The 13,093-nt window shown below is 37.6% G+C and overlaps 1 protein-coding gene across 6 annotated transcripts in view; it reads right to left on the reverse strand.

Annotated features, from left to right (window-relative positions):
• Positions 1-13,093, reverse strand: part of NCOA2 (nuclear receptor coactivator 2) — a 199,144-nt gene that overhangs the window by 44,614 nt on the left and 141,437 nt on the right. For all 6 annotated transcript variants that reach the window (XM_049818258.1, XM_049818282.1, XM_049818240.1 and 3 more), the window contains 5 exons: positions 11,854-11,957; positions 6,749-6,926; positions 5,142-5,327; positions 3,543-3,644; positions 3,319-3,459 (listed from right to left, as the gene is read on the reverse strand). In XM_049818258.1, the coding sequence (XP_049674215.1) occupies positions 3,319-3,459; positions 3,543-3,644; positions 5,142-5,327; positions 6,749-6,926; positions 11,854-11,957 (711 nt within the window). The remainder of the gene's footprint in view (positions 1-3,318; positions 3,460-3,542; positions 3,645-5,141; positions 5,328-6,748; positions 6,927-11,853; positions 11,958-13,093) is intronic.

Consider the following 13,093-nt stretch of genomic DNA (forward strand, 5'->3'; position numbering starts at 1 on the left):
TTCTGAAAATAAATAGATGGGATGCATATAAAATAAAGGATCCCACATACTGTAGGGTGATCAAAAGAAAACTTACAAGGAGTGACAGCAATAACAGGACAGATACTATGAAATATAGAGTGTTTCAGGAGTGGACCAAGAAGTCCTCGACATCTATTTCACTTTTCATCAAATATGTGTCTAAGTTCTTTTGTTCCTCATACATTTTTTCATCTGTATCATATAGATCATGATGATTAATATAAATGCCTTTAGTTTCCAGATCACCTGTTTCCATTAGCCTGTATCTCTTCCTCCTTATTGCCTACTTAAATTATCTTCTAACAGTTACTCTCACTACTCCTTTAATTTTAAAAGTACATAAATCTCTTACATGGGAACAATTAAAAATACGAAGAACTGGAACAAGAAATTATTACTTTTTAAGGAACCAATACAAAAATATATAGCTCAAACAAATTACAATACAAATACCTAAACCAAAACTGGGGCTGTGCTATCCTTCCCCAGTGTTAGATATGACTGCATTTCAGGTTTGGGGTTTACTTCACTGCACATATTCTGCAGCCCTTAAGTTTTCAGTGTAAATCTGAACTTGAACAAATTCAGTTCTCTAACTTCTGTAGACCCCTGTGACACTTCTTTAAAAATGAAAATCATGTTATGGAAAAGCAAGTCTCCAAACAAGCATTCTACTGTTCACTCTTTGCCATCAATGAAACAAGTGTGATCATTTTCAATTCCTAGTCCAAAAGCTATTACGTTAGGATTGCAGATATGGCAGGAGGGAAATACTTCACTTCAGAATTTTCATATAATTGTTTAGGGGAAAAAAATAGGAATGAAGCACTACAAATACTTTTAATTTCCTATTTTCTCATACATACACATTTTCTGTGGTTTTGGTTTTCTTTCTTTTTTTTTCTTTTTTTTTTTTTAATTAAGAGTATCATCTGATCTTCATTTCATTGCTTGTCTTTCAATATTTCCTGTTGTAATGAAATGACACGGTTTTCCAAGTGTGGCTTTATTAAATAGTCTCCTCTACAGAGCTACCAGATTTTCAGCCTTGCAGGACTGGTTATGATTGCTTTCCTTCCCTGTCTCCCCCCACTGTTATATATTGTTCTGCAAGGTTTTAAGGTATTATTTAGGCAGTGAGAAAACAGGAAGCACAATTTAAACAACCAGAAGGGGATTTTCAGAGTAAAAATGTAAAGAAAAACAAAACCCTACAACTGTGAAACAATACAAAGCAAAATTTCACTGTTAGGTATGTCATTGTTTCAGTTTAACCTTTGGGCACCAGAAGGTCCAAAGCTCTTAACTTTAGCATATACCACATCAGGAAATTCCAGTATTCAATGCCAACAGGATACAAGTGAAATCTCTACTTAAATCATTTTCCAAACTAATTCTTTAAGCAAACAAGAATGTTTCCGTATTCCTCTTGAGGAAATGCTATTTTTCTGACTGTGGCCAATAAAAACTTACCATATATTTTGTACTTTATACTGAGAGTTAATTTGAAAGTTTTGCAGTTTTTATTGTTTATCAAGCTAATGCTGATGATTTTTTCACACTCTAACACTGAATTACACGTAGGAGACCATTCCTGTCTTTGCTTCTATTCTCAAACCATAATGACTTAAAAAAATGCAAGGGGTTCCTCAGTCAAGTGCAAAGATGCTACTGCCTAAGGTATGCCTTGTTTTTCTTCTCCATGCTGCAGAGCAGGGGAAGGAAACATTTCAGCCATTTTTCCTCTCTAGTGCTGGATCTTTTGCAGCAGAGCAATTCCACAGGTTTTTCCTCCTCCTCTCATCACTCACTTTCTTCACTTCCAGAAGAAGTAAAGAGCCATCTCGTTTAGACTAATTCTACAGTTTGTATGATGATCCTAAGCCTCTCCTGCAAAATGATACAGGGTAAATTCCAAAACACATATATTTTTATCACTTCACAGATAGCTTAGAGAGGACCCACTCAAACCTCGGCACCGGATGTCAGAGCTGCTAATTTGGTCAGGAATAATGTGAAGAGGACTGAAGTAACAAGTGGCTGGATGCCATAACAGAAACTCCTAAATCACCTAGGTCCTTGCCTGAAACTGCTCTGTACAGCCCTGCTGTAACTTTAATTGCATACTACTTTCTTCAGCTCTGTCTAAAATCACAGCGTAAGGCTGTGAACTTTTACCACTCCTACTGTATATATCCCAAAAGATGTTATCTAAAATATCACAGCATTTCTGTGCTCCCCCCATTCCCAAAATGAAACCTGAAGGTTTCATGAAAGCACAACATATTAAAAAATATTTAACTAATGCTACATGACTAAAGCTTTTCTTTTCTTTTTTTTGCTTTTCTTTTTTTTTTTGGTTTTGTTTTGTTTTGTTTTTGTTTTGTGTGTGTGTGTGTGTGTGTGTGTGTGTGTGTGTATCTAGTGAAATAATTTGAGATTCCAGTTACAATTTAGTTTCCAAGACAGCATGCCAGTTGTTTAATGACCATGCCAACTATTTGTTACAGGCCAGCTGTAAACCCTGTTCTACAAACATGAACCCAAAGAATGATGCTCCTGAACTGGAAATGTTCCAGTTATTCCCCACTGGTTTTGAACGGACTTTCCTGTGGACTAGAAAGGGTTATTTGCTTTTAGTAATTTGAATCTGTGTTACTAGCATTAGCAGTATCAGGGGTTTTAGAAAAGAAAAATCCTCACCCAGTCACTACCACAGAAACCTCATTGGGAACCTTTCACAGTGCAGTACTCTCCTGCATCTTACCTATCATAATCTTGACTGAGTAGATGTGCTTGTGGTGTAATCCTATAACACTTATCAGCCAGATATAGTACAACAATGTAGGTTTCCAGATAGTACGAGTGCTGTATCTTTGATAATCCACACTGAGTGTTTCTCACAGGAAATGTGACAGTGAAAGTCCATTATTTGTAGAGAAAAGGAATACAGGTCAATGAACTGCAATGTGTGAGATGAGGTTCTGAAGAATGATGGGTAGTGAATGTTTTGGTGGGCAACAAGCAAGGGTCTGTCTTTCTAAAGTAATTGTGACAATATGAAGATTTAAAGCACCCTGCAATATGGCAGTTATAACAAGCAGGCTAAAACAAACAGGGGGAAAGGTGCAAAACCTCTGTAGAGAGAGCCATCAGTGTGTTAGGCAAACCAGCTTGAAAAAGGGACTGTCAGTAGCCCTTGATTGTTCCATGTAAACATAACGAAGAGAACACAACCAAGAGATACAAATGACGAACAGTTTAAATATAGGAAGTGCTAAAAATACGAAACCTAACCTTCCTGGTGATGCCTCTTGGCAAAAGATACTTCTCCCTCGTGCTGCGAATGGAACCTCTGAATGCATCTTCTCACCAAATCCTCCCAGCCAGGTTTCATAGCTGCTCGCATGGTACTTGTGTCCAGTGAAGTTATTTTGCCTGATATTAGGTAAAACATTTGTTACAGCAACTTCCCCTTTGGGGAGGGGGGAGGAATATTAAAAAATCCTATTTCACAATACCTTGTAGATCCTGGCGAGTAGTAAAGCTCTCTGATGAAGGAAGAAGTGGTCTTTCCTTCATTGGAGCTCTTCTTGCAACACAAATCAAGCAAGACTGCAAATCTTAAAGAAAAATGTTACTTCAGTAATTTGTAAAGAGGAAGAAGATTTTCTTTCCATAAAGAATTCAGAAATATTTTTAAAAAGTTCTTCAAATGTTTTTGGACCAAAAAAATAGAACTTGTACCAATAAAAGGACAGACAGAACTCGGTGGGTTTACACCTTCATTATCTCCTACAACATAAAACAGTACATCAGAAGTGGGTTTGTTTTCTTTTTTAGAAGAAAAATTATCAAGGACTTCACCACAGCCCATAATTATTGGCACGTGTTTATGCATATACCTATAGAAGCTCAACCACTCAGGAGATTAAGTAATAAAAAAAAGAATATACTGCATGCACAGAGAGCACATTTTTTCAACACTCACCATTTCATACCTTCTAAGCCACATTTCTTAAACATGCTTGCTGTCCCTGAGAAAGCAGCTTCATAATAAGCCATTTTTTACTTATCTGAATACTTAAAATACAATCTGAGGAAATTTACCTGCTGAAGTAGGAAATGGTAAAGGAAATTGTGAACCATGATTGTCTTCAAATTCTAAGAACTCAAAAAATTGCCCACTGAAACTTTCCTCCGAATCAGCTACATTCCTCTTACACTTGCAGTAATATAAAACTAGGATACCTCTTTGTGCTGGTTTTGTCTGGGGTAGAGTTAATTTTCTTCACAGTAGCTGGTATGGGGCTGTGTTTTGGATTTGTGCTGAAAACAGCATTGATAACACAGGGATGTTTTCGTTCCTGCTGAGCAGCGCTTACACAGAGCCAAGGCCTTTTCTGCTCCTCACCCCACCCCACCAGCGAGGAGGCTGGGGGGGGGGGGGGGCACAAGGAGTTGGGAGGGGACACGGCTGGGACAGCTGACCCCAACGGACCCAAGGGATATTCCAGACCATAGGACGTCATGCTCAGCACATACATCTGGGGAAAGAAGGAGGGGGGGACATTCGGAGTGATGGCATTTGTCTTCCCAAGTCACCGTTACCCATGATGGAGCCCTGCTTTCCTGGAGATGGCTGAACACCTGCCTGCCCATGGGAAGTGGTGAATGAATTCCTTGTTTTGCTTTGCTTGCGTGCGCAGCTTTTGCTTTACCTATTCAACTGTCTTTATCTCAGCCAGCGAGTTTTCTCACTTTTATTCTTGCAATTCTCTGCCCCGTGCCACCTGCCGGGGAGTGAGCGAGCGGCTGGGTGGTGCTTAGTTGCCGGCTGGGGTTAAACCATGACACTCTTTAAGGTAAACAGAGTTTCTCTCAATTTCAATTACATTGGTTTAACAAACAGGTGCATGCAAGTGTATACAATCATAATCCAAGATGAAAGTACACTTCTATAGTTAAATAAAAAAGAAAAAAACTTACAATTTTTCCATTTTTCAATTTTTAGAAGCCACTTTATCAACTTTACTTCACTTCATCAACTGCACTGAAACTGCTGACCCACAACAGCATGGAAAGAGAAAATACTAACAGAAATTGAAAGCGGTAATTACCTTCACCGTCCTCCTTGAAGGAATTTGGTTGAGAAACAGCAAAGCACTGCATAGTTTCATATTTCTGATGTGCTTCCTGGTTATCATGGCCTTCTTCAGAATCAGCAAGAGGTTTTACCAGCATCCGACAATTAAAGGTATGGCTATTACGCCTAGGAGAGTCACCAGACCAAGATCCTCCGTTCACTGAGCAAAGCAAAGATCATATAGTGAGATAAATCCGGTAGCAGGCATTTCTGCTGCTTATCCACAGGAAATTAATCACGGTGCTTTGCAGACTGGTCGGGAAACAAGCTCATTTAACAACAACAATCTATTTTTAATATTAGAGCCCAAACCAGCACATAACAAGGTAATTTAAAAAATTCTCAGATTTTAAGAGCACTGCTGATTTGTTCAGCTATCATGTTTGTTTCAAGTGACTTATAATGACATAGTAGAAAAGCAGGATAAGAGTCTAAATATTGGTGCATGTAAAAGTTATACAGAACAGTGTAAAGCCTATGGGGTAGATCAAGTTAATTTATGTGCCTGGAAGGCATAAGGCAGTATGTAGGATCTGTCCAGTGAATTTAAAAATGATTAATACAAAAGAGGCGGCAGCATTGTATAAAAATCTGTGTCCAGATTATAAATAGAAAGAAAAGAAACTAATATGCATTTATAATAACAGGAAACAACACAATTGGGAATATATTGAAACTCATAGTCTCAGCTACAATGGGAAAGACTGAAGGGATGAGAATGACCTGGGTGCAGTGATGGATAAAACTAAAGCCTAACACAGTGCTTAAGACAAGTAAAAAAGGAAACAAAATCCTGAGATGCACAAATATAGGTACTGGACATCACTCAGAGCGAATTAATGTAACACCACATAAGGAAATAGCAGGGTCATATTTAAAATACTCTTCACTTGCCCTCTTCAGTCATAAAATGTAATAAAGGCAGTAATTTATGGAGCTTAGCCATTTACATTTTTGATTCTTCAGGGGTTTATAAGTAAAGTCATAAAATGCTAAAGTGAATTGCCTAATACTTTTTAAACTGCTGTGAGTAAATTAGGTGCCCAGTATTGACTTTCTCTTTCTTTTCATGTCCTCAAAAAACCAATGACATTAAAACCAATATTAATATGAATCAAAAAATGGCTGCAACTAACCAAAACAGTTTTTGAAAGATAGAGGTAAATATTGGTGAGACTAAAAGCACTGAAATAAGAATTGTAGCATAAGGAGTTTTCTGATTTTTCTCTTATATTCCGCCTTTCTTGGGCCATTCTTAGAATACCCAGCCTAGACAAAGAACTAACAGAGTTCATATAGCTAATTCTGTCTTTTAATGATTCACTCCAGAGATCCATTAAAAATATCAGCTAACATGAGTTACTAAGAGTAATTTTAACAAAGAAGAATCTGAAAAGAGTGGAGGATGCTTTTGAGAATAATATTAATCATTCATACAGCCTATATATACATTAAAAATAAATAGAGTGTATATGATGAAACTGTAAGTAGTGGAAGGACATTAACTTAAGTTATTGAAACGCTGATTTATGAAACCAAAGTTAAATAAGTAATGGTATGATATGAGGAAAAGATATATACCTAAAGATTTTGGCAGCAGGATTTTGACAAATTCATTGTGGTCCCCTACATGCAGGATGCTATATATGCTTGTGTTCATCAGCTCTTCTTGGTTGTACCTTAGGTACTGTGTCACATTCTCAGAAACAAACACAACATTACCTTCTGGGTTCACTACAAAGAAGAACCCATCTAGGGCCTAAAGGAAAAAAAAAAGGCAGAAAGAGAGAGAGAAAGAGAAAAAGAGAGAGAAAGAGAGAGAAACACAACACCAAACAATCAGATTAACAACAAGATACCCAGAAAATAAATATTCCCTTCAGAAGACATAGCTGAGTCTTTCTGCATCCATCTCAGTTCTTGTATTTTTGTCTGTAATAGCAAAGGACACATTTCAGACCGAGCATCTAATTTTACCTATATCAAACCAGTGTAAAAGCACAGAAAGGTGCACACCTTGCAAAATAATGAAACCCATACATGAAAACAACTCAAATCCCCCGCCCCAAGCAAACAAACAAAAATAATGGAAGAGGTTGCTACCTATCTGCCTGCCTGTGAAGGCAGAAACCTGGACCAGAAGCTCTTTCTGCTAAACCTAAAGCCTGTTCACTCCTCTATGCAGCACAGGGAGACTGATCCCAGGAAAACATCACAAGATGTGCTGGCATGAGGCAAGGAAAACACTGGCAGAAAGAAAGAGAAAGGCTCTCTCCCCATCCCCAGCAGTGCATCTTCATAGCAGTGAGGCCCCATGCAGCCAGGAACACGAGGGATTAAAAGCAGAGAAGGGCAAAGAGAGCTGAGAGTAGGCAGTCAGCAGCACAGATGGGGCAGCTTTAGTCCCTACTCCCAGAACTGCTTTCATTTTTTTTTAATTTGACATCAGTTTAATTCAGTCCACACATGATCCACACAGGGAACAGGAACCTGACTTTGACCTCTTCAACTCAGCTCCACGGTATTCCAAAGGACTTAAAAGTTTCTGCACGGAAGTGTCTAAATTAGTCATTTCTGCTGATTGGTTTCCCCCCTTACCTCTTGTGACGATGAAAACCTAGCTGCAGCATTCTTTCTGAGATATCTCCTGTGTGTTATCTGAAACCTAAGCCAAATACTACATCACTTCTGCCTGATGAGGATAAAGCAACAATTTGAGTATGAGTAAGAACTTCTCATGTAAACTTTCTTTTCCTTAAGATGCAAGCATGATTGTGGATGGTAGAAATATTTCAGAATACATCCCTCTAATTTTATGTCACGTGAGCACATAAAGGGGGATACTTTTAAACTTAAAGCACCAAAGCTTTTGGTCTAAGCATTCAATTAACAATTAACCCATACAGAGTTCTGCAGCTTTGCCTGATTTATTCACCTCTCTAAGGATTGGTGGGAAATCACTGGAACAGTTGTTAGTTATTGCATCTCCAGGGACAGAAATAAGTCAGAAAAACAGGCAATCCATGATTCATTATGGGTTAATTAAAAGCGCGTGGATCCATACTAAACGTGAACTTGCCTCACTGCAAAAGTCTAACAAGGAGGAGCTGCCTTAGCAAGCATATACAGGCATACAGGATTTTTGATATGACCAAACTTGGATACTGTACAACCTGCGTGTTGGTCTTAGCAGGCAGTTCTCAAGTCCTCAGGCTACAAATACGTATTAAAATATTGTACACTACTGAGCAGTTAGCAAATCAAGACACTACAAAAGAGAAGGCTAAGGAGGCGTCTTATTTCTGTCTTGAGCCACCTAGCAGAAGGCTGAAGAAAAGACAGAGCCAGGCTCTATTCAGAGGTTCACAAGGAAAGGACGAGATGCAACAGATACAGGTTGCAAGACAGGAAACTTCACAGAGATACAAGAAAAAAAATTGTTCACCATGAAGGTGGTCAGATATGGGAAGAGGCTGCCCAAAGAGGCTGTGAGATCTCTTCCCCAGAGATATTCAAACCCTGGCTGGACTCAGACCTGAGCCACCTGCTCTAGCCAGACCTGCTTGGAGTGGGAGGTGGGACTACACAAGCTCCAGGGGTCTTTCCCAAACTAAGTTAGTTAAGGAGTCTGCTAAAGGGGAGGGATAGTGAAAGCACAACGCACAAGCAGAGCGGCTGAGCCAACGGTTGCAAAATGCTTTGTTTGTTCTATTTTTAAATAAAAAAATGAAACAACCCACAAATAAATGTACAGGTATATACTTTTCCTGAGTGCCTCTAAATTAAGATAAACTAGGTCTTTTTTTCTCCTGTTAATTGTCACAAATTCTAATCTCTGGCTTTGTTTTTTATCATTGCCTTCTTTTTGTTTCTGATCATTCTTGATTCCTCCTCTTAATTTACATTCTTGGAGAGGCCCCTCCTTTCCATTTGCTTTCATAACATTCATGACATTTTCCTGCTGACTAGTATTTAGTTTAACTAACAACGATTTACAAGATTTAATTAATTGAGGCTTTAATACAATTTTGTATCAGCATCTCTGTTCTGGATTAATGTCTTAGGCTGCATTTCACCACTGCTTGAAGCCAATGTAAGCATGGTCTCTGGTTTAGTCCTTTCTACATCATGACAGCTCCCTGTACTGTTGGAGGATATGAAGAGCTAGACCACAGAACTGAGTTGGCTGAAAACTAATGCAAGTAAAAAAAAAAAAAAAAGAAAAAAAAAAAAGATGCTAGCCACATCAGTCCCCTGAACTGGTCCACCATGAAACCACATGGCATTCAGAGCTGGCAGAAGGGTGTGGGTTTGGCTGAACCATTCTGCATGGCAGCGGTCCACACTTACATCAATTCAAAGGGATTGCAAAACCAAAACCATAGCAGATGTTTATTGGAGAAAACTTTCAAAGGCAGAGATGGCAAGCAAGAGATTATGAGAGTTACTGGCATCCCACAATAATCTGCAGTTTTCCCTACTGTTTCCTACTATGGCAACTTCTTTGGCAAGTGCTCTGTGCTGTTTCCTCACAGCTGCTTCTTGGGTTGACCACAGAAGTGGTCATCTGAGCCTGGAGTAACACAGGGCCTTATATGCCAGTCTCCCATTTCTTTCTATTCTATTAACAAAATAATCTTGTAGGTAAGCAGCAGCAGGCTTTTGAGCAATTTGATGCACCAAGCCACTTATATCTTTTGGAAACTTCTACTTTTGCAATAATTTCTTAATTCTGTCCCCAGCTGTATGCCACCACAACAAACAACTTTTCTTCAGAGCTATTGGGACAATGGGGGAACAAATAATGGACAACATGCTGGAAGAGAAAACAAGAGAACAGATATTATTTTAGATGATACACTGGAACGGAAAATACATTTATGTTCTTTGAGATGTTGTCAGCTCTCTCGTGACTACTTTTTCACCCTCTCTTCTTATCTACTTTATGCTTTAACCAAGAAATCTGTTAAAATATTCCTCAGAGGCAGCTGTATGATGAATTTTACTCCCTTTCTTCAGCTGGAAACACTATTTTGGGGATTCTTCAGTTTTATTCTTTAATAAAAACAGACAATTATATTTCTAAACCAAATCAACTAATAAACTGTTCATCAGCATAGCCATTTTAATTATTATTCGGCAATGGAAAAGGGTGGGTTTTTGAAGAGGTTGTATAAAGGGGTTCTGTAAAGATGAAATAACTTAATTGCATTTCCTTAAGGAGATAAAGACACAAAGAAAGTATCTGTAGTCTTTTCAACACAAACGTATAACAACTTTCAGTCCTTTTAAGTTTCTTGGTGCAAAAGGACCATGGCTTATTAATTTAGTTCCACAATCTTTCATTGTTAATAAGCAATGGTTTTACTGCAAAGGAAAACTAAATTAAATGGAATAATGGAACACACGGGTGATTTTACATGCCATGTTTGCTGCAATAGCCAATCATGCAAGATAAGCCAGGAAAAAAAAAAAATCATCTTATCCTTATTTTCCCTGTGATTAAAACAGGTACTTACAATTAAATTAATAGGAAATTAAAGATAAATTTTAACATAGCAATGTAAGAAATGAATGTTTAACCTTGTTTGATAGCAAAACCAACAACATTCAATTCAGTGAACACATATAATAAACAGTAAATTAAATCAATTAATTTGTTACCCCCACTTTTCAAAGAAGAATGTTTTCACTCCAACCTGACTAATCTTCCTTATGTTTAGTGCTGTGATTTTGGAGTCTTTATTTCATATGTAGTACAGAAAACTATATTTTCATCTAACAAATCATGAAAAACAGTGCAAATACTTAAAACTGTTATAACATGCATCTTGTTCCTGCAACATTCAGAAATGATGGAATAATTATGCTTCTGTCAAAGTTGGTTCCTTTAGCTTGATTCAGAGTTTGTTTTGTTTCATCTAAAGTAACATTTATTCTTCCTTACAGGTTAGTCCACAGTTAGAACAGGAATAAACAGTTTGCAAGTGAGCTGAGGCAGATAAAGCAGTAGTGCCGAAGGACGGCCGGCAGCATATGACATTACGATACCAGATAACATACCTACCCAACATTACTATTAATACATTTAGAAGCTAGGTGTTAACCATGCAGCCTTTTGGGATATCAAAATAACAGCTAATATCAGACAAAAATCTTAACTGAACAAAATGAAATACATGTCTTGAAAGGCTCTCCTGGATTATTTTCTTATTCTTAGAGGGAAGAGTCATGCTGTCAGTGCTAAAATGACAAACCATTAGAAGAGTATAGCAACGACATGCAATTTCAGAAGAAGTATTATTCACGTGTATAGTACCGTATATGTAAGTCAATGTTTAGGTACAACAGGTCTTCCAAACCTGTCGTGGTTTAGAATGAATAAAACATGCACATGCAGACACCCAAGACTTGCTACCAGCTGAAGCCCCTCAAGTTGTCTGTGTTACAAAGCAGAATTACCTCTTTCTCTGCCTCTCCTCACCCCCAGTTAAAGAGTTTCATCACTGAATCCAATAGAAATATGCTGCCTGCTCTTAAATGACATAATCCTAAGTAGCCAGGATGGCTTGTCTCTCTTGACCATTCTTTTACAGCAACCTCTGACTGCACTTTTTCATTTCATTACATTGCTCTTCATTCTAGGGGGGAGCAGAACTGGCTTAAAGGAATTTTGTGCTCTTCACCTCAAGCATCATTGGTCCAAGTGCATCCTTGTCGATGACACTCTGACCCGTAGATGATACATCTGCTTTTTGCACTTCATCTTCATTAGCAGCTGCTGCTTTTTCTGCAATAAAGAAAACTATGTGTTAAATGACAGAGCAGTGCTAAGTGACACAGTAAGAGCCCACAGCGTATTGAGACTAGCTATGAAATGGTTGCAGTGCAACAATTCTGAAAGTGAGATTAAATAGTCTCCCATAATGATTCAACAGAAGCATAACTAGTATATTTGGTTCTCAGTTTTGAAGTTTTATGACACAAATGTTGTTTCTCTGCTAGACATTTTACTAAACTACAAAACATAACACTGTGCAAAGACAAGGGCTCTTTATGAAGGTGCAATGAGCAAAAGCCAGGACCAAGGTGTATTAAAAGACTGATCTAAAAGAGCATGCAAAGCTTACAGCTGCACAATTTTCCATGATTGCTATATTTAGAAGGAAAAACATAAGTGCGCAATCTACTGTTTCAGTACTGAGAAACAGCAGTCTCATTTCTGTTCCCATGCCTCCACCCACATTTTTACTATCACATAATTTTCATACTGCCTTATTTACCAGTATGTTATTAGAACTACATACAATTTCAAGTGCTGTATTTGAAAATCACAGGCAAGAAAATAATGATTTAAGGTTTCTGGAGCATAATGCCACACATATTACAATATGTTATATACAGTATCACAGATCATACCCAACTCTAAATGTAAGGCATATTCATACATACTGGAACTTTCAAATCAAGAGGGTTTATAATTCCTACCAAGTAATGGACTGTATTATTTTTTCTATTCCAAGAATGATATTGGTGTTTAAGGGAGAAGTAATACAAGTAATAAAACCACTATACAAAATAAATATTCTACATTGTACATTAATGAAACGAGTAATTTTTTGTTGCTAGTTCTATACTCAAAACATTCTTATTATTTTTCGAGCAATGATGTGAAAGCTAGGGCTATACTGCAATCTAGAATATTAAAAATAATTAAAGATCTTTTATTTTTAATATTATGCAATAGATTATTTAAATAAACATGAAAGCACACTGGAATTATGATAACAAGAATATATGCCTTCTACAACAATAAACCAGAACAGGATTCATTGTAGGAATTACTGAAAGTACCGTGTGCGGATGAAGCAAAGGGCCTGTGGAAAATCACCCTTAGTGAAAATTAAAGCATCAGTCATACAAATT

Source organism: Accipiter gentilis, chromosome 2 (assembly GCF_929443795.1).
Source record: "Accipiter gentilis chromosome 2, bAccGen1.1, whole genome shotgun sequence".
NCBI classification, from domain to species: Eukaryota; Metazoa; Chordata; class Aves; order Accipitriformes; family Accipitridae; genus Astur; species Astur gentilis.